The sequence below is a fragment of the Diaporthe amygdali genome (genome assembly GCF_026229845.1).
Source record: "Diaporthe amygdali strain CAA958 chromosome Unknown NODE_10_length_1141467_cov_65_626103, whole genome shotgun sequence".
NCBI classification, from domain to species: domain Eukaryota; kingdom Fungi; phylum Ascomycota; class Sordariomycetes; order Diaporthales; family Diaporthaceae; genus Diaporthe; species Diaporthe amygdali.
The window spans coordinates 1005892-1025530 of NW_026517030.1; the positions used below are offsets into that span (position 1 = coordinate 1005892).

General features: G+C 50.1%; 8 protein-coding genes across 8 annotated transcripts; 3 read left to right on the forward strand and 5 right to left on the reverse strand.

Annotated features, from left to right (window-relative positions):
• Window positions 1–1139: 1139 nt before the first annotated feature.
• J7T55_009265 (benomyl methotrexate resistance protein) lies at window positions 1140–3153 on the reverse strand (the record flags this gene model as incomplete). The annotated part of the gene is made up of 4 exons (XM_053142213.1): window positions 1140–1537; window positions 1608–1704; window positions 1918–2141; window positions 2214–3153. The coding sequence occupies 4 exons, from the start codon at window positions 3151–3153 to the stop codon at window positions 1140–1142; spliced, it is 1659 nt and encodes a 552-aa protein (XP_052995106.1).
• Window positions 3154–4518: 1365 nt separating this feature from the next.
• On the reverse strand, window positions 4519–5407 carry J7T55_009266 (uncharacterized protein; the record flags this gene model as incomplete). Its single annotated transcript, XM_053142214.1, has 2 exons — window positions 4519–5170; window positions 5244–5407. 2 exons carry the CDS (start codon window positions 5405–5407, stop codon window positions 4519–4521), a joined length of 816 nt encoding a protein of 271 aa, XP_052995107.1.
• Window positions 5408–6591: 1184 nt separating this feature from the next.
• Window positions 6592–6865, reverse strand: J7T55_009267 (ubiquitin-protein transferase; the record flags this gene model as incomplete). The annotated part of the gene is made up of 2 exons (XM_053142215.1): window positions 6592–6690; window positions 6755–6865. 2 exons carry the CDS (start codon window positions 6863–6865, stop codon window positions 6592–6594), a joined length of 210 nt encoding a protein of 69 aa, XP_052995108.1.
• Window positions 6866–7737: 872 nt separating this feature from the next.
• J7T55_009268 (HET-domain-containing protein) lies at window positions 7738–9070 on the forward strand (the record flags this gene model as incomplete). Its single annotated transcript, XM_053142216.1, has 2 exons — window positions 7738–8842; window positions 9054–9070. 2 exons carry the CDS (start codon window positions 7738–7740, stop codon window positions 9068–9070), a joined length of 1122 nt encoding a protein of 373 aa, XP_052995109.1.
• Window positions 9071–9222: 152 nt separating this feature from the next.
• J7T55_009269 (uncharacterized protein) lies at window positions 9223–12863 on the reverse strand (the record flags this gene model as incomplete). The annotated part of the gene is made up of 17 exons (XM_053142217.1): window positions 9223–9849; window positions 9932–9982; window positions 10092–10150; window positions 10210–10376; window positions 10484–10513; window positions 10570–10605; window positions 10692–10807; window positions 10869–10960; window positions 11021–11051; window positions 11197–11233; window positions 11409–11620; window positions 11695–11819; window positions 11878–11914; window positions 11970–12013; window positions 12202–12352; window positions 12455–12467; window positions 12589–12863. The coding sequence occupies 17 exons, from the start codon at window positions 12861–12863 to the stop codon at window positions 9223–9225; spliced, it is 2103 nt and encodes a 700-aa protein (XP_052995110.1).
• Window positions 12864–14643: 1780 nt separating this feature from the next.
• On the forward strand, window positions 14644–15534 carry J7T55_009270 (Zn-dependent hydrolase; the record flags this gene model as incomplete). The annotated part of the gene is made up of 1 exon (XM_053142219.1): window positions 14644–15534. The coding sequence occupies one exon, from the start codon at window positions 14644–14646 to the stop codon at window positions 15532–15534; it is 891 nt and encodes a 296-aa protein (XP_052995111.1).
• Window positions 15535–16470: 936 nt separating this feature from the next.
• J7T55_009271 (uncharacterized protein) lies at window positions 16471–16869 on the reverse strand (the record flags this gene model as incomplete). Its single annotated transcript, XM_053142220.1, has 1 exon — window positions 16471–16869. One exon carries the CDS (start codon window positions 16867–16869, stop codon window positions 16471–16473), a length of 399 nt encoding a protein of 132 aa, XP_052995112.1.
• Window positions 16870–18244: 1375 nt separating this feature from the next.
• J7T55_009272 (uncharacterized protein) lies at window positions 18245–19537 on the forward strand (the record flags this gene model as incomplete). Its single annotated transcript, XM_053142221.1, has 1 exon — window positions 18245–19537. One exon carries the CDS (start codon window positions 18245–18247, stop codon window positions 19535–19537), a length of 1293 nt encoding a protein of 430 aa, XP_052995113.1.
• Between the last annotated feature and the right edge of the window lie 102 nt (window positions 19538–19639).

The window sequence follows — 19639 nt, forward strand, 5'->3', positions numbered from 1 at the left end:
AGGTGAAACCGGTGTCTGTCCACTCACCTGCAGGTCCAGAGACCCGTCGGCCAACGATCAGCTCAGCTCCCTCCGCGGTGGGTAAGTCAGCCGTGATCCGCAGTCGAGAACAATCTTCAGCGCTGCCAGCGAACAGGCAAGCCCGCAACAGGCTGCCAGCCTTGAGAGGCCAGAGGGCAGGTTGGCGGTGAGGGAGTCCTGCATGCAGATCAATGCAAATGCAAGCTAATGCCCTCCTGGCCCCGCAGGGCAGAACCCCCTAGCCACGCGTGCCACGCAGACATCCAGATCAAGGTCTGCAATGCACGCTCGGGCAACGAGCCATCTGCCTCGCTACCCTCCAACGGCGAAACTTCGTCCTTATGCTGGAGATACAATCCCAAAAGTCCTCAAACGTGAAGGAGACAGACTTTGTGGGCACAGACGAGCATGCAATCTTGACCCGAGTCAAGGAAGCCCAGACTCCTCAGCACGTGCGGAAATCCAGGGGACCGTCCCCAGATTCTGCCCAGACACGGACAGGGCGAGACAGACAAGGGGAGGCGGGCACGACTTGATCTGCATCTTATCTAGATAGGCAGTCCGGCACGAGCGCGGACCGCACCCGCCTCCGTGCTTGTCGCCGCTGGGGGTGGGCCCTTCCGGGGGGTTGAGTGACCCACTCATCAACTCGACTCTTGAGGCCATCACCATCCTGTGGCGCAAATGTGCAGGACGGCACTGCGGTCGTAAGCAAGACTTGGAGTTGTCCGCAACATAGGGAATCATACTGGCCAGACAGACAGTCTCATGTAAAGATGACCAATTGCACGGCTCCCATGCCCTCGGGGTCGATATTCCCGGACCCACTCCGCAATCATCGGCGGTGAGCTGCCGGGTCCGTCACCAGCCCCGAAAGCAACATGAGGATGTGCCACTGGTCAGGATAAACAGGACTCTGTGTCAAAAACAATTCGCTATGCTGAACTTTATCAAAGATCTATGTACAATTTTAATGCCCGCCTGGGCGTCTAGCCCTGACCTCGACCCATCTATATCAAATATTCCAGTGCTGGAACAGCTACCCTGCATCCAGCAGTTTGCTAGTTTCATGCCTCGTTCCATTTCTGGGTCAACGAGCTAACATAGATAAAGCTGAGCTAATCTCGCGGTTCTTTCTCCCTCTCAGAGTCTCCCCTGCGCTCGCTCTCCCCCTCCACACTCTGGCTATCACTTGAAGTCGCACCAGCCGGGTCATCACCCACGTCCGCAGCCCCCTTCTCGGCCTCGTCGGTCTGATCACGGGCCTCCTTCTTCTTGACCTCCGTGGGCGCGAACCGGGACCTTTCCCGAATTTTTCTGCCATACTTGTAGAACGCGAACGGGATGACCGCCAAAAGAGCCCCTACACCTCCAACAAGCGAGCCGCCGCCGCCGATCCCGAGCGCAGTGAACATCTGTCTCGTGAAGAGCGGTGCTGCTGCTCCGGCTGCGGACCTGAGGACTGTGTTCGCGGCTATTGCAGAAGCTGCATACATCAAGTACGTATCGACCAGGTCTGACCGAGTAGACGAGGGTTAGAATCGGTGGTGTATGATGGGACGATATATTTATCAATGACGACTTACAATTCAAGAAGGAAACGAAAATCAGCAGCATCGAAGCCGCGAGGAAGACTCCTGCCAGCGTTGGAACGACCCAGTGCACGTAGTTGAAGTTCGCGCTCTGTTCGTTCTCCTCGTCAGCGATTGCCAAAACATAATTCTTCAACTGATGTACACCTATGATGGTGCTCCCTTCCTCGCGCGTACATGACTGTACATGGGTCCGGAGATGCAAATAATGATACTCGCTGTTGACCAGGCGAGAGCAAGATCATGGGAAAGCATTTGAAGGGCAGGGCCATCAACAGCCAAGAGGGAAACTCGAGTGACATACCCATGCCAGCCAGAACATGCTCGCGGCGAACCCAACGCCCCCGTACATGGCCAGTCGCAACCTATCCTCTGGCTCCAGCTTGTAACCAGTCTGAACCTTCTTGTTCTGACCACGTGAGTCGATCATGATGATTAAAGCTCCGATGGCCGCGCCAACGACGGTTCCTATGAGTGGTAGCTCGCCCACACCAGAGTTCCAGCCGCGCATTTGTTGGAAGACGATGGCTGGTGATCAGTGTCAGCAGTTGAATGTTCCAGAAGAAAGGCGATAGGCAGTAAAAGAAGCTTTGGACTCACGGTAAATCGAAAAGAGCATGTACAGTAGCAGATACACGACCGACAAGTAAATGGCACACAAAAAGCTGATGGTATCAAACAAGATAATCCACGGCCGCGTCAGCGCAACCTTGTATACCTGCACCAACGACTGGTTTGTCGTCTCGATCGGCGCCTTGACATCCTCGTAATTCGGTATCTTTGCCTTCCTGATCCGCTTCGCCTTCTTCTGCAAGATCACGGGCGCGTACGTCTCAGGAATGGTGAACATGAGGATGGCCGAGAACCCAGCCAGCATCAGCAGGACATAGAAACTCCACTGCCACCCATTCACCCCCTTGGTCAATTGCAGGAACCCGCTGATCACAGGCCCCAGGGCCGGCCCTGCCCAGACCATCAGGCTGAAGCCGGCCATGGCGTTGGCACGCTCGATGGGATTCCAAAGGTCGGCGAGCACCCCGGGCGCGTTGGACAGCGGCGCGCTCACGAACGTGCCCGACAGAAAGCGGCCCACCAGCAGGCTGCCGAAGTTGGGCGCGAACGCACAGAGGAAGTTGAAGGCGATGTACAAAAGAAACGTGATGTAGAAGATGGCCCTGCGGCCGTAGAATTCGGACAGCGGCGCGAACAACAGAGGCCCCGCGCAGTACCCCAGCAGGAACAGCGTCACCGTCAGGGCCGCAGCCTCGCTCGACACCTGGAACCACTCGCTGATGCTCTCGAGGCAGCCCGAGGGGCTGGACGAGGCAAAAGTAGCGTTGACGACCAGCAGCACCGTGCAGATGGTAATGTAGGCTCGCCTCGTTTTCGACCAGTTATGAGGGTTCTCGATATCATCCTCGTCGAAGGCGAGAAGGCCATCCTCGTCAAGTGTCGGCGGATGTTCTCCGGAGTGTAGGATGTGGTGGTTTCGGTACGGTTTGGCCGTCGGCCGGGAGAGTATCCTCGATATGCCCACCATGCTGGGTGGATGTGGGCTGTCCTTGGATATGCCTTCTGTAACTAAAACGAGTATAGACACACTGGTAATGTGAAAGCAACTAAGTAAATTATGATAACTATGATTTACATCTAATAACTGACAGCAGGATGCATATTTCCTGCAGCTGGATTGGAAGTACCTTACAAGCACCTAGGAAGAGCATCTCGGTCGATATGGCGACAAGTATGATCCGACCCACCACAACGTCAGATTAGAAATATTGAAGGTGGAATTGTCATAGGGTGCTTGACGTCAGGATGGTGACGCTTAGAACAATCCGGACTTAATAGACCGCGATCAGCGCGAGCCCACTACTTACAGCTAAGATCGGCAGTCGGATCCGGGCGGGAAGGCAAGGGTCTGCGAGATGCGATTGCAATTGTATAGGAATGATCCATTTGTCGGATACTGCCGTACTACCCGGTATATGACAGACTACTCTGATGGTGCGGCGCCCACGGCCTACCTGCTGCCACGCCGTCTAGATGTTGCCGTTTCCCTGCAGACTGCCCTGCAAGCAATCCCAGAGGCCTGTCAATGTGGTAGCACCACATATTCGATGCCCCCCAGAACGAGGGTCCCATGATTTACAATTGAAATGTCCCTGTGTAAGTGGTAACTATTTGCGCGTGGCGTAGACAGGAGACGTGGTTGGACTCTATAAGGGTGGCTCGAGATAGACATCGTCATAACTGACCAAGTTCCACGCCAGATCAAGTTCGACTCAGTGCCTGAATGGACAAGTGACTTGATGTAGCCCTGGGTGTGTCATTCCTCTAAACTCTTAGACCGACTCGCTGTGCGCTGCTGTGCAAAAATGAAACCTCGATTTGCGCTCGATTGTTTCGATTTATGGCACGGCTCTGAAAGATTTTGCTAGATTCATTCATGCTGGAAATTGTGAGAAGTCTTCTCGACCGTAGGAACTGCAACTTTTTATTTATTTGGAAACAATCGCTCATAAAGGCTAAGACAATTTGAATTTCCCCTCTTAATTAATGCAGTCAATCCACGCTGTAAGACACACCTGATTGGGTCTCGTTCACCAAGTAACCGCTTTGGCTTGGTGAATTTTCCTCTTCAGACCACTCGAAGTAACAATGGATTTGGAAGACGACCTGGGAAGAGCTTGCACCACCCCATCAACTCCGTCTGGCATAAATCCTAGCGTTGAATGAAACGTCCTCGCTGAGTCTTGCCACCTCAGTGTATTCATAGAGGACCATATTTCGTAAACGAGAAGACTCTGAATCGATTCTGTCCTCACGCACGACTCGAACATTAGTATGAGGTTTTACGACCCAAAGATGTCAGAAAGAAGGGGCATATACTCGGGGTAGTTGCTTACGTATCTGACGCCATCCCCCCCTGAGTGTGGACCTGATCCCACAAAAGAGCAGCTGGTCGAGCGAGATCTGTGATGATTTGACGGACGGGAATGTCGGGCGAAAAGGACAAGACGATGGTCGAGTCATCCACTTCGAGGAATGCTCTTGGGTCGTCCAAGACGTGAATGCCTTTCTCTTTCAGAACATCGCGATCGACTTGCGTGTATGTAGAATCCTGGGCAAAACATTGGATATTACGCGGAGCTTTCACGCTGCCGGCTTTGCTGAAGAAGTCTCTGAGGGTGAGAATCAAGCAGTGCTGCGCGATGGAGGCAGGCCACACCGGTCGGCTTGCAATTGTCGAGCAAGCAAAGGCGACGATTTTCTTAATCGGACCGGGAATGTGAGCGGTTTCTAGGCAGTCTCTGAGCTGTTTGCAGGCTTCACTGGCTTCCCAATCCTTGACTTTAGCCGCAAATGTCTTCCGCACGGCATCGAGGGGCTCAGGGGTCCATGCGGGCAGCACTTGTGTAGAACCCTGGCTGCGCTGGCAGATGTGATATTTCACTCGCAAAGGGCAATAGGCCAGATTCGGACAGAAAGTGTTGATGCTTTGAGCTTGACTGATGAGGCGCTGGTATGGGATATAATCCAGAAACGGGTCCATCCTGTCGACTATCAGTCGTTGACCGCACTCGATGGATGATGCGATACCCATCTTTGGGGCTCATATATGCTCACATGATGGATTCCTTCCCGTCACGTTGAGCCACTACCCTGCCTGTCGCAATCTCGATCTCGGCATCATTGCCGTCAACTCCCGGGGTCACAAAGAATTTCTTCGATGTATCTCCACACTTGACCTTGGAGTTGCTGTCGTCAAATTGAGAGGCTAGGCTTTGCATGGCCTGCTTGGTAAAGAATGGCTTGCCGTTCGCGTATAGGGCGTCAAGTAACTATCTTGCCTCCTTCATTTTGGCCACTACTTCGTGGGTACTATCCGCATATGTATCGTTGGAAGCCATGCTGACGGAATTCGGGTAATGCAACGGGTAATTGTATGAATTCAGGTCGAAATGGCGGAGGAAGTATGGTTGAAGAGACTCGAAGGGCGAGGCGTCAGATATGCATACAGTTCTCATGAGCGAAACAACATGTGCCGGAACGTGCCTTCCGACGGCGCCGCACAATCTGTTTCCATTTCCGTTCGGTCTTTCCCCGGTCAGGCGTTTCTAAGATTTGGTGAAACTTTGACCATATGCCGTGACCAAAGGCAACACCGAGGCTACTTTCTGGGAATTCTCTATCAAGTAGTCTACAATCGCACAAAAAGTCAATGCCAGCATCAAACGCTTTAATGGGTCGTACGCCGACTCGCCCAACAGGTAAAGCCCAGTTTGCGATTATCAACGACACATTGTGAGGATGTGAGAAGAGGTGAGTTAGCAACTCGATGGCAGCAGGAGCTCTATTTGGGATTATTAAAGTCCCCGGCAACTTCCAACCTGACAACGTCCACAGTGGCATAGGTATCCTTTTCTTCTGTAGTGCAGCAGTAACGGGCCCCTTCCAGAACTTGCTTCGTAGAACCCGGCGCGAAAGGATGTGAGAAAGGCATAATTACACCATACCCTCGTGGGACTCAACAGACATGCCATTCAAGAAAGAATGGACGAATTCGAGACCCAAAGTGGCAACTCTAGGCTACAATGCAATAAAAGTCAAAATAAAAACTAGGAGCAAAGATCTAAAAAGTAAAAGATTCCTTGACTTAACGGTAAAGTGCTATGGCAGCTAGCCTCGATACACGCAAATTAACAAGGCATTAATGGATGGGCGTGGCTCAATCGATGAATAAGTTTTCCTACTCCTTTCTTTTGAGCTCTACACCTCTCTTACTGCTTCTTCTTTTCCCAGGCTCCGCTATGGCTCGTGGCTCTACGGCACGAAGACACCAGTCAACGCACTTACAGTATGCTCCGTTGGGAGCTTGCTTTGTGTCACAAATGCAACTGGCCTGCGAGCATGTGATCATGTGTAACACAACAATGTCCCTTGCACCCTTGTGAATTGGCTCCAACTCCTGTTTTCAATGAATCCAGAATGCCGATGTGAGCACCTGCTTCGAGCTGAGCATCCGCTTCAACACCAACATCTCGCTCCATCTTGTTTGCAATGACAGTTCAATCTGCATTCAGTTCTTAGGTTTCCATCGCTCGAGTGCATGAAAGTATTTCGCAATGGAAGCTTACACGCAATGTGTGAACTGCGCCAATCTGACGATCGAGCATTTGGTCGACCTCGCCCACAAAGAGTTCTCTCGAGATGGCAGGGTACCCAGCGCAGCGTGTTATCAGCTCCATGATTCAATAGAGGATCTCGCGATTGCCGCAGATGCAGGCTGCCATTTTTGTAAATTGCTCCTGGCTTGCTTGAAAGGCTATCCAGACACCGGGAACTGGATCGCAGACGAGTGGGAAGGTGAAGGTTGCAATCCTGAGACGTCTTTGCTAGCTTTCGCAAGGCGACTTCCACAGTCAGAGGTCAAGATTTGCATCGTGTCTGACGATTCAGACCCCAAAGATACATTTGCTGATGTAAGGGTCCTCGACACTCTTTCGGTTCAAGTTGGGCCTTATGATCCAGGATTCCATGGCGATGAACCAGAATATGACGAGGCTTTCAACTTCCCATTGCTTAAGTTAACTCTGGCCTCGTCGAGAGGTACGTGTGGAACTTATGTATACTATGGTTATTCGATGTCTATTTGCTGACGAATCAAGCGAACGCTGTTAACTTCGGACGTTTTCGTATTGGACGGTATAAGGTAGACAGGGAACTTGATGCTGAAAGTAATATCAAGATCGCTAAAGAATGGTTGCACACATGCGAGACCTCACATTTGGAGTGCCTGGATAGCATTATATCAGAGTTACCGACTCGGGTGATTGACGTGGGGATTCAAGACGACTGGATGGATCTTCGTATCACCCACGCTAGAAAGGAGAGAGCTGCGTACATAGCATTGAGCCATTGTTGGGGCGGGCCCATCACACCCATGCTGACGAGCAAAACAATCCACAGCTTCCAGGATCAACTACCGTTCTTAGAACTACCTGCTAACTTTCGGGACGCAATCACTATCACTAGGCAACTTGGGTTCCGTTATCTTTGGATCGATTCACTGTGCATTATACAGGACTCAAGGGAAGATTGGGCTCAAGAATCCGAGAAGATGGGATTGGTGTATCGCAACTCAAGTGTGACCATCTCCGCCATGGCATCCAGAGGCAGCAGGCATGGCATCATCCCTCGAGACGTACAAATGGAACCAACTCTTCCTCTACCGGCCAGCCTTCGAGTTTCAAATGGCAACGAGGACGTCGTAACTGTGTTGCGCCAGGACTTCGACGAAGAGACTCTAAAAAGACTGGACAATCGCAGTCCTCTGTCCAGCCGGGGCTGGTCCTTGCAAGAGTCCATACTCTCACCGCGACATTTGTATTACGGCAGAAGTCAACTTTACTGGCGCTGTCCTACCGGCTACCAGGCTGCCGATGGCACCTCATCTGGGCTTCGACTTCCAGAGTATACATTGCCGCATGTGTCCTCCGTTTTCTATCGTGACATTCGGCGTTCTCAGATAGATGAGATACCTGTCGAGCGACTCTTGCTTGAAGACTACTACGCTTTGGTAGAGATGTATTCCCATCGCAGTCTTACCTTCAGCTCTGACAAGCTGCCTGCATTTTCTGGCATAAGCGAGCGCCTTCATGCAGTCATTGGCGGAAGATATCTAGCAGGGATTTGGACGACAGATCTTGCGGCAGGTCTACTGTGGAGAAAGGAGATGGCCACATGCAAGCATGAGAAGACATACCGCGCACCTTCTTGGTCATGGGCGGTCACTGACGAAGAAATCCTCTACGATAAGAGAGGCGCTGTGCCAGAGAGCTCAAGGGGTATCAGACTTGTCGACGACAGCATTCATCTCAAGGACGAAAATAATCCATACGGCGAAATCGAGTCAGCTTTTATCACCGTTCAAGGTCTCACCTTGCAATTAATCCGCAGTAGACAACACATCCAGAGCCGGAGAGGATTATATCAGGGTGACCTTTTACTCGATGATGACCCACCTCGATACGAAGATGACAATCCAAACATGCCTGCTCTTGTTGACCGTACAAGGCCATTGCTGTTCAGAGCGAAAAATACCAATGGTGTTTACCTCCTCGCTATCACATCAAGTCTCCCTAGCATTGATTCTGAATTGGAAATCGATCCCAGCTTGTTTACTTCAGAAGAGTACCTTGCGTTGATTGTCTACGTTTATGAGCGTAAGGGCGATTGGGCAGAGACACTTAAATCTGTTGACGGCTTGGTCATTAAGCCAGTTTATGGACGAATGGCCGATGAAGATATAACTTATGAGCGGGTGGGCACATTTATGTTGCCATCGTTTAAGGTCTCATGGTTTCAGGATTGGGAAAGCAGGACTTTAACTCTAATCTAGAAATCTAACTGAAAGACAATTATGTATTAATTTAGAGATGCTAGAGGCGTAACATGCTGCGATTGCTTTCAAATTTGCCCTGGCGACTGTTGACATCAACCGCTAGTCGCTGTTAGAGGGGGAAATGATTCTGCTTCCAGCGGAACGCAGTACATCCGAGACTGCATTTACCCCATTGTAGTGGCTAATACAGTCAGAAAATGCTCATGTGTCCAATGCAAAGCACCTCTCAGTATTTGTCTTGTTGTTGCCCCACCAGTTCACCATCGCCGTGCCCGTAGTGCCGAGGAAAAGGAATATGAACAGCAGATTCAAGTTGAAGCCCGTGTCCAGCGCCGCACCACTGATGTACGCCCACTTGTTCCACCACACGTGGCGATACCTGTACAGGTAGTAATTGAATACGGTCCCGACGATGATAGTGGTGAAGGGTCCTGTGCTCAGGTTTCCACGGAAGGTAGCCGCGCTCGCAAAGAAAATTGTGGTGTTCCATAGGTCGAAACGAGCGCGAGGGTACTTCTGATGCAGGAACCATATCAATGCCGGCGCCACACCGCCGGCCAGGAAGCCCCAGAGCACCGGGCTAAAGTAAGAAGAGGCAAAAAGCTTCTTGGGTCCAACAAGCGCGTACATAATACCTTCGGTGTTATAGCTTGTAAAGTCTTGAGCCGTCCACTGACCGGACGGATCGTCTAGGACGCCCGTCAAATAATCGTACTTGGTTGCGAGAACCCATCGCATTACGCCATAGTTCACCGGGAGTGAGATCATGTTGGCGATAATTTGGATGCCAATGACATCGCGTGGCGGGATGTGAAGGTAGTGTCCAATCTGTGATAAAGGAAAAGGCATGAGATTCATTGCTCGTTGAGGCGCTTGCGAGTGTAGATGGGGCAAGCATCAGGAGACTCACCTTTTGATCCTCAAGGACGGCCCTAGAATCGTACCATGTATTCCCTGAGATCTGTCAAATGAAATATCAGCGGCTGCAAATTAGCTCAAAGGGATGATTCGTGAAAATACACGCTCAGGAGTATCCTGGGAGGTCCGTGACTGGGAATGTTTGCACTTACAATACGGTAGGCAAGCTGTCCAAGTGGATGCCTATTCGACCCTTTCGCCTCGATCATATCTGCGGAGGTCGTAAAGTCAATTCGATATCCAAGGTACCAGTGTTTGGAGACCACTTACAACCATACACGAGCTCGTTAAATATACCGACTTTCATTGAGTATCCCGATATCGCATAGACAAGACTCATGGGCAACATTGCCGATGCGCCAAAAGCAATCGCCACGACGTAAGTCCATGTAGACATCCAAACAGAGCCCGTGGCCACAATGATGAGAAGCAGGCCCCTGTTGTTATGCGTTAGTCACCTGCCACGGATCCCGAATCGATAAGTTGTAGAAGATTATGAAAAAGGACAGATAGGCAACTGTAGCGGGGGAAGGCTTATACATACAGAGGGATTACAGCAAGTGTGAACCACTCCCTAAGTGATTGTTAGTTCCATTGATTTCCTGAAACGGCACCAGACAACAAGCTTACCACTTGGTTACATCAGGATATCTTTGGATAATACGACTGCATGATATAAGCTGGTCAGTCATGTTTTCATACATGTACACATATGGATCAGGATATTGTGCTGTGAGAAGTTGGTGACTCACTTCAGGCGATCAGTGCGGAAGGCTGTCAGATTTTTCCTATTCTTCCACAATTGCCGAAGCTTCGGTGCAAGAAACAGCGCGGCCCACACATATGATGAGATATACGACGCATACCACTAAATGAGGCCTAGTATCAGTAAGAGAACTGGCATGCCGAATGCGAGCTGCCAAGCATACCATAAAGATCCCCCACGTGAATTGGGCTCCAGCATAGGATAGGCCAACTTCTTCGTATCTTGTTTCGTTTACCTGTTGGCTGCCGCTCGAGTCTGTGTAAACTTTGAGATTATTAGTAAAAGATACATCTTGTGTTGAATTGATAGACTCACGCAGGGTCTGGAAAGGGTAAGAAGTCCCGTTCTTTGTGAACAATTTGTTAGACATTATATCGTAGGTAGGCGAGCCCCAAATATTGCCAAAATATGCGATAGGTATTAAAATCCAAGTCTTAAAAACGCGCTTCGTTAGCCGATATAAATTTAAAAGTGAGCAAAAGTCAACTCACTGTTATAACAAAAGCGATAAATATAACAAGCTGGACACTGCTCAAAATTGAACATTAGTACTGTTCATCTCTGTAGCCTTGGGAGTAGTGGGAGCATGAAAAAGTTTATGTCTCATATTTCCCCTTTCATCGACAAGGGAATGTTAAACTTTTGACATTATCTCGCTGGGTATGGCTGATCAGGGCTTCGTGTGGGAAATTATACGACGAACCTGTACGGATAAGTGATAACCGTGGAGGTGATATTCGACCAATTGAGTGTGATGTTTAGCAAGCCGATACCTCCTTTCCCAGATCCGAGGAAATTGATTTTGTGGTTGCTGGGAGCGAACCAGCAGAGCGGTGCTAGAGCGGCTACCATTGGGAAAGCAAACTCGGGGAGAAATTGCCAGGCGAAAGTCACTGTCGATATGACATAGAATATCTATGTCGAGAAAATGTTAGCTTCCGCTAAGAATTGTAAGCCGAAAAAGGAAAGACTGGCGTCTTTGAACTGACCTTCATCTTGTTTTTGGCTATAGCAGAGTGCAATTCCGAAGTACCTTGCATGCTTCGATACAATGTGACCTGTTGCAGGGACGGAGGGAATATGAACTCTGGGTCGTCAATCAAGATCCTGCGGACTGTTCCAGCTATTAGCGGGAAAAAACGAATGGACAATGGACTATAAGAAGAACAAACCCATAGCAGCAAAGGCGAAGCCCAGCAGAGAAGCTCCCTGGCCAATTGGTCAGCATTAACACCTCAAGTCCTATTGTTTCTGAATAACTCACCCAACCAAAGAACAGGGAGACAGCCGGGCTCATCGTTAGGCCATCTAGTGCATTTTATGAATTAGTATCTTCACCGAAACCAAGTTCCGTGGGTCTTGTTCTTAATCGAGAAGAAGAAAATTGGCGACAGGTATAGCGTACAGAATAAGCTCGCATTTGTTGGTAGGTACGCTGGCGGACGTCAGTATTTCCCTGTTCATATTGGCCACATTCCATCCCAGCAAACACTCACTTGCCCATTGCCCCTGACTTCCCGAGTTTGCAGCAATCCCTATGATCGCATGCTCCTTTACAGAGAACGGGCCCGGGTTCAACGTGAACGAAAACCGTCCCAATGGGACGGTGTAATCTGGGAGTACGCGAGCTAGGAGTCGACCAAGAGGCTGAGAGACCAATATTACGAAGAACACGGGGAAGGAAGCACTCTTGTCAAAGGTAAGCTTATATCCACACATTCAAGTGTCAGCGGGTTGGGTGCAGCCTACGGTTGTTCGAAAACTAGAGCGTACAAGAGTCAGAGCATAACCAACAAAATCCAATACTTAATTGAACAGTTCAGATCATCACCTCGAGGATGAAGAGAATGAGTTTCATGGGCGACTCAAAAAGGTAATCTCACTATGATAGTTGAGAGACGATACTCCCAATGATACAGAAGACAGCGGCAAGAAGCACCGATCTGAAGGTAATAGTTGGTAGCGTTGGATCGTCCTCAAAGCTGACAACGTTTCGAACTAGATCTGGTATGCTGGCGAACTCCTCCGATTCGAAGTCGTACTGTTGCTCATCGACAGAAGCCGCGTGCTCCTTTGGGACTTTGATGTCTTTCTCGTCGCCATCGCTCAACGTCACATTGAATATGGCAGGGTTCTTTTCGTCCGCGGGTGTCGACATTTTTCTAATAAAAAATCAAATGTCTCATTCACATCAACACGTCGGCAGTTGCTGCTACTCTGATAAAGACAACACTGGAAGTCAAATGCCTCAGGAAAGCAGCTACAACAAGTTATATTGGAGTCAAACTCACCCGACAGCTCGTGGCAACCATGTTCCTCAGGAAACCTCATTGCCTATCTCCCGACTGAGCATCCTAGTACACATAATCTGCAATCCTACTTCTTATCCGGCAGTGTGCAATAGTGGACCAAAATGAGATCTATGCAAACCATGCGATATTTGGTCTGCTGGTATCATTGTTCGCGCAGTAGATAGGGGGGTGATTGGCGCAGCAGCTTTGCCAAGGCCCATTTGCAACCCGGGGGGAGTGAAGCTAAGAGCACGCAACAGCTTGAAGATATCACATACATATGTACAAGACCAACCGGGTTGTGGGGGTCCAAAATGCAACGCTGCCCGGCAATATGGACTGCTGCGCTGATCCGACGCGCATTACACCTTCTTAGAGATAGAAAGAAGTTTTGCGCTTCACAAGCATAGAGCAGATGAATTGATTTAATTGGGACGACTAGTTCCTCTCATGATGTTTCGAATTTTTCTCCGTACAAATCGTTCCAAAGACGGTATATAGCTTTGATTCTATGCAGGCCCTTAAAGCAGTTGACAGGACATGGAATTGGCAAACACTACAAAGTATATAATCACATGATAATCTATGTGCGAATTGCACGGCCGAGCTGCGCAGAAGGCGCCGTGTTTGATCAAACAAGCTTATTTGCCAATTCAAATGGGCCTGGCTGCTGGTTCATTAGAGTGAAATCATTTTTCTTCACCATAATTATAAGTCGAGGAGTGGAAAGATTTTATTAATGGCTGCTACTAGCCACAGAAACGAGGAATCCAGAGCATTCTAGAGGGCCATCGTCTTCTCAAACATCAAATCTAACGATCAGCCCCTCCAATGTAGATCATCGACTCCGGTAAATTCGCTTTGCTTATGCTGAGAGTCCTTGGTGAAGGCCCGACAGAGACTTTTCATTGAAGATGGAAAACGGGTTGATGAGCAGCAGCAAAGGACTCTCATGACACAGCAGCGCATTTCGAGCTTCGTATTACAAGCAGGGCGAGCCTCTGTGTTACTATAGAGTCGGCCGCTTAGTTTTCAGCGATCGACGGTCTTGGACTGCACTTTGCAAGAGGCTGTCAATGTGTAGGAAAAGTCTGCATGCAGAAAAGGCCGAAGGACAAGGTAGGTTGATTGGAGGGATGAGAATGCTCTACAGTAGTGAAGTTAAAGTTATTTTTGGGCTTACACTACATCATATAGGCAGCCAGATCTATGCACGGCTGGTGTGAAGCGGCGAAATGGAGGTCGCAATGAACTTTCGATCCCTCATAGGGCAGCAGAGGTAGTATGCCAAGGTGGGGAATCGACTTCATTGTAATGATACTGTAGACCTGCTTTATGGGTAACACATGATATCGGTCGGAGTCGTGTGGTTCTTTATTACTGAACAGCTCCGGAGCCGAGCGCACGTACCGCATGGCGGAGATGATCAGTAATACATCGATGCTTCACTCACGGTTGCTTCCTATACATTTTGTTCAGTACTCTGCTGCCTCTCAGTACTCTTGTAACATAACCATGTGAGTTCAATGATATAGCACCTGGAACCCAACTGTAGAATCGCCCTAAAAGAAAAGTCCAAATTCAGGTCCACAGCGCTGCAGTTGCCTCTACCAAGTTCACTTCGCTCAACAATAATCTGGAGTCAATATGGCCACCGATTCCGCCTTGAGATTCGCTGTCTATGTTGCGCCCCCCATTCCTTGTGTCGACTTTATGAGCGAGAACAAGGAAGGGAACACTTGGTCGCCGATATCTTGCACTTTGGTGTATTCAGATACGGAAGCGGTCCTTGTCGACACACCAATTACAATTATTCAGACAAGGGAATTGATCGAGTGGATCGAGAAGGTTGCGCCGAGCCGAAAAATCTCGTACATTTACATCACCCATGGCCACGCTGATCACTTTTTGGGCCTGTCGCAGCTCATTGAACGCTTTCCGGAGGCGGTTGCCGTGGCCACCAAGGCCACTATTCAGCATGTCGAGCAACAGCTGGCAGAGGATTACTTCCCTAGAGTTTGGGAGTCTTTCTTTCCAGATGGTCAAATCTATAAGCCCATAACCAAGCCCCAGCCCCTACCAGACAGCAATGAGTTCAGGTTGCAAGAGCGCTGGCTCTTCAAGGCTGTCGAGGTTGGACACTCTGACACGTACGACTCCACCGTCCTTTGGGTGCCGGACCTCAGACTCGCAGTCTGCGGTGATGTTATTTACGGCGAGGTCCATCAGATGCTGCTTGAAGCAAACACGAAATCCAAGCGGGAAGAGTGGATTAACGCAGTGGAGCGCGTCCAGGCCTTGGACCCTGTCTATGTTGTCCCCGGTCACAAGAAAGCGGAGGAACCGGACGCGGTGTGGCATCTTGCAAATACCAAGAAGTACCTCCTCGATTGGGGCAACCTGCTCAGAAAGTCTCCCAAGGACCCACAAGAGCTGTACGCGGAAATGGTGAAGCTGTATCCGCACAGGTTCAACAGAATGCCCGTGCTTTGGAGCGCTGGAGGGGCATTTCAGGTCCCTGAACAGGCCAGGATCTAGACGGCATCTCTATATATTCTCAAGATATCTACGGTGCTGGTAGTAACCAGGAAAAGAATGTATTGTAAGATGTGTCCTGGATCTAGTACAAGATTGAATTTTCATGGCACGATCATTTACTTTTCGCAATCTCGAACGTACTGAACGCACAATAGCTTCACGACATAAGTGGAGGCAAAGACCTCAGCTTGTTGGAAAGGAGTACAGCACAAAGATTGACGGCTTTGGGCGTTCTCACAACCGTTGACCCGCTCTGTCTCGTGATATAGCTGACTTCTAGTAATTTGTGGAAGGCCCAAGGAGCTACTCAAAGTGAGCTCAGGTTGCGATTTCAAGCATCGTGTTATGTGCATTTTGTGGTCTAATTTGGTAGGTTGAACGCAGAATGAGTGTTTGCATGAGCTTACTGCCACGAGATTTCGGTACATATTTGTTGAGTTCCAATACTCACTCATTACTATTAGCAGGCTCTGTGAAGTTACATGCGTAGGAGACAGATCATCTTCGATAATTTTCAGAGTGCCAACTCGAATTGTAATTACCTCAATCAGCCAATTTTTATTGCGGTGAAACAAATCCGTTCCATCGGATATCTCAACATACTTTGAACGAGCCTCAGGTATCTGAAGTGGCAAGTGGTAGAGATAGATTGCCCTCAGCCTAGTTTTGAGTCATATTGTTGAAGCCTGATCAATTCCCGCTTTCTCCCACGCATATTCTCAATTTGCACCCAGCCCCTGTTTCTGGCGAAATCCAAGATAATCAAGGCAAATTTTAGGAATTCTGAAAATCTGTTTCTCAATATCAAGATCGGCCGTCTCGACCTCAGGGACTGAGCTTACCGATGACTGCGAGGCCGGTCACAACATAATGTCTCAAGTCCAAGCGGTCCTACAATTTGGACTCTGATGTTATAACCGGTCCATTGTGCTGCCACTAAAGTTTCTCCATCTCTGAGCCGGTAGGAGGAGGCACAATGCCATTGATCTTCCAAAACTTCCGTGGGCCTTCCATCAGAAAATACTCCCAGCCCATGCCCTTCTTAGTCATTATCGGAGTCAGGATATTATCTACCGCCTTGAGGAACGCCTGTTGGCGTTCCTCTGGGAAGTCCTCCATGTTCCGGGCAATGTGGTAGATGCCTATCATGGTAAATTTGGGGTGAGGCTCGCCCCCATACCACAGATCGTCCGCCCCAAGGGGGATGAACTGTACGTTGACATAGAAAGCAGGAAGACCACTGCTAGCGTAGATCTTCGTGATTCCTTGAGCTAGGTCTCTTTTTTCTTCGGCGGTGAAGGCACCAGCAGAGTGTCCAAAAGTCCAGAGAGGCATGGTGGTTGCGGTAAACAGATCGGTCGTGATAGCAAAAGTCGTGATGAGGAAACAGGAGTAGATTGTAGTCGCTGTTTGGCAGTATAGAAGACGCTACATACCCCGAGAGTTTGAGCTTGGAGAGTTGACGTTCATTTATAAACCGTGACAGCCGGACAGACTGGCCTGAGTGCGCACCACAAGCTCAAAGGGTAGTCAACACGAATGAGCACTTGAAACAAGTGCCGAATCGATCGGGTCGTGCCGCATTGAGGCTCCAATCCAAGTCCGGGGTAAGCAGGACTTGCTTGAATGATTAGTTATAAGATACTACCGAGGAGTCGGCCAGATTAGTGATCAGAAGGCAGTCAGCATCACAAGTACGACCCAAATGTTATTGGTCTTTGTAAATCGAGGTTTGAATGCGACTTAAACTTGGCGTAAAAGCAAGGAGAGATCGTAAGACAGACAGGGAAGTTCAGTGGTATCGGGCTCAGTCTGCTCTTTGGACACTGTAACTTGGCTACTCTGGCACTTGCAACCATATTGCGCATCATCAATCGTCTCACGGCCGCCAAGTTAAAAGGTCGTCTGGGTCAAATAAGTCTATCTAGCCATCTACTTTCACGGTTCATAACAATTTGGCAGCGGCGGAGCTGGCACCAATCTGGAGTAATTTATCTGTTTTGCTCAAATGATTAACGGCTGCGACCGTTGCTGTTCGCTTGCGTAAGGGACCTTCTTTTTGGAGCCAATGAACACCATGAACCAGACCAGCGAAGACTTCCGTATATGTTTTGTTGTTCTCGTCTGTTGTCCTATGAGCCAAGTCAGTCGGAAAGAGAGAGGGGAGGAGGGCTGGGCGCAGGCTAAGTTGCAACCCGGTACAGTCACATTTTCCTTTAATGAAGAACAAAATACGGTGGCTTTGACTGTTTTTCGGCTGTTTTGCCTCGAACCTCGCCCTATAACTTCTCAAGTTGAATAAGTCTGACCTTTGCGTGAGAGGTTCTATGTGTGCTGCAGAGCTTAGGTGAAGGGACAGAATCAAGGGAAAAGGAACCGTAGCTCCAAAATGAATTTCATCAAATTTCTTGCTACTGGATGCGATATTTCCCTTGGGAAATGACTGGGCAGACTTCTGATATTATTTGTCTGGTCGCACTCTAAGCTGTCTGAGAAATCAAGAGCTCTAAGGATGGAAGGCCACAAGTACCTAGGTACCTAAGAAGGGAGTGGCTTGCACCTACAAGGGACCCTGGTCTCGGCTGCCATCACTCCAACTCCAACCAACGTCACTTCTCTCAAAGGCTTAGCGAACTTGCAACTGGACTCTTACGGAGTAAACAGCAGGCAACGAGCGACGAGACTGCGCTCAACATCCTCATCCTGGAACATGCCACAGTCGTATAACCCGACAGTTGACGAATTATCCAAGGGCTTCTCGAACCTATCGGCGAACACACAACACCCCACGTCGCCCGCGCCATTCTCGTCAACCTTCCAGTCGACCTTCCAATCCCCAGGCTTCACCTCAGCTTTCTCTAACAACTTCTCGATCAACCTTGGACCGCCCAAGTTCTCATCTATCAACCTTCCGAACGCCGGAGTGAATGTCCCGCATGTCAGCTCCAAATTTCGGCCCGCCACGGTGAATATGGACGCCGCCGGTGGCACTGCACCGACAGAGCCTACGCAAAACACAGACGTCGACAACGAACGTGTGCGCGAGCGACGCACCAAGTTCCGTTTCAAATCGAAGAAGGCCTCTAGGTCCGCCTCACCGGACCGCGAGTCCCGGAACCACCGGCACCACCGCTCTTCTCGGCGCGATCACGATGGCCGGGAGGAAGGTGAGGATGACGAGCACACTCGCAGCCGAGCAGGCAGCCGCCATCGTTCCGAGCGGAGCCACCGCCGGCCGCGGCACAAGCGACCCCGGCGCGAAGAAGCCGCGGCGCCGCCACCGGGTTTTGCGGACGAAGGGCCCATCCTGGACCCGGACGCCGCCTTCCGCGAGTCCCTGTTCGACGCCATGGCCGACGACGAGGGCGCGGCGTACTGGGAGGGGATATACGGGCAGCCGATCCACATCTACTCCCAGGAGGTGCCGAACCAGGAGACGGGCGAGCTGGAGCGCATGACGGACGAGGAGTACGCGGCGCATGTGAGGCAGAGGATGTGGGAGAAGACCCACGCGGGGCTCATGGAGGAGAGGGCCCGGCGGGCAAAGAAGCGGGAGGAACACGCCAGGCGGGGCAAAGAGGCAGAGGCGAGGATGGAGGAGGAGCGAAGAATACAGCGCGAGGTGGAGAGGAGCCTGAAGCGGGGTGAGGAAAGGAGAAGGAGACGGGAATGGACAGAGCGCTTCCGTGAGTACGGCACCAACTGGGATGGTTGGGACGGTGATGTGGGCAGCATCCCCTGGCCGACGAAGAGCGGCAGGCGCCAGGATGTTGACGAGGAGGAAGTCCGGGCCTTTTTCGTCAGGGGTTTGGACTTGGAGACCCTAGGCGAAAGGGAATTTGCCGCGAAGCTGAAGGAACAGCGAGTGCGGTGGCATCCCGATAAGATACAGCAGAAACTTGGAGGAAGAGAAAAGGCGGACGAGCGTGTCATGAAGGACGTGACAGTCGTCTTCCAAGTCATCGACACCTTGTATGACGATATACGGGCCAAGTCCAAGTAGCAGTCTTGACTATTGCATAACAAGATACCCCCCTGAGCATGAACATGTCGAGCACGATTCAAATGAACTGTGTTATTATTCTTTTGAGCTTCCACTTTGAAA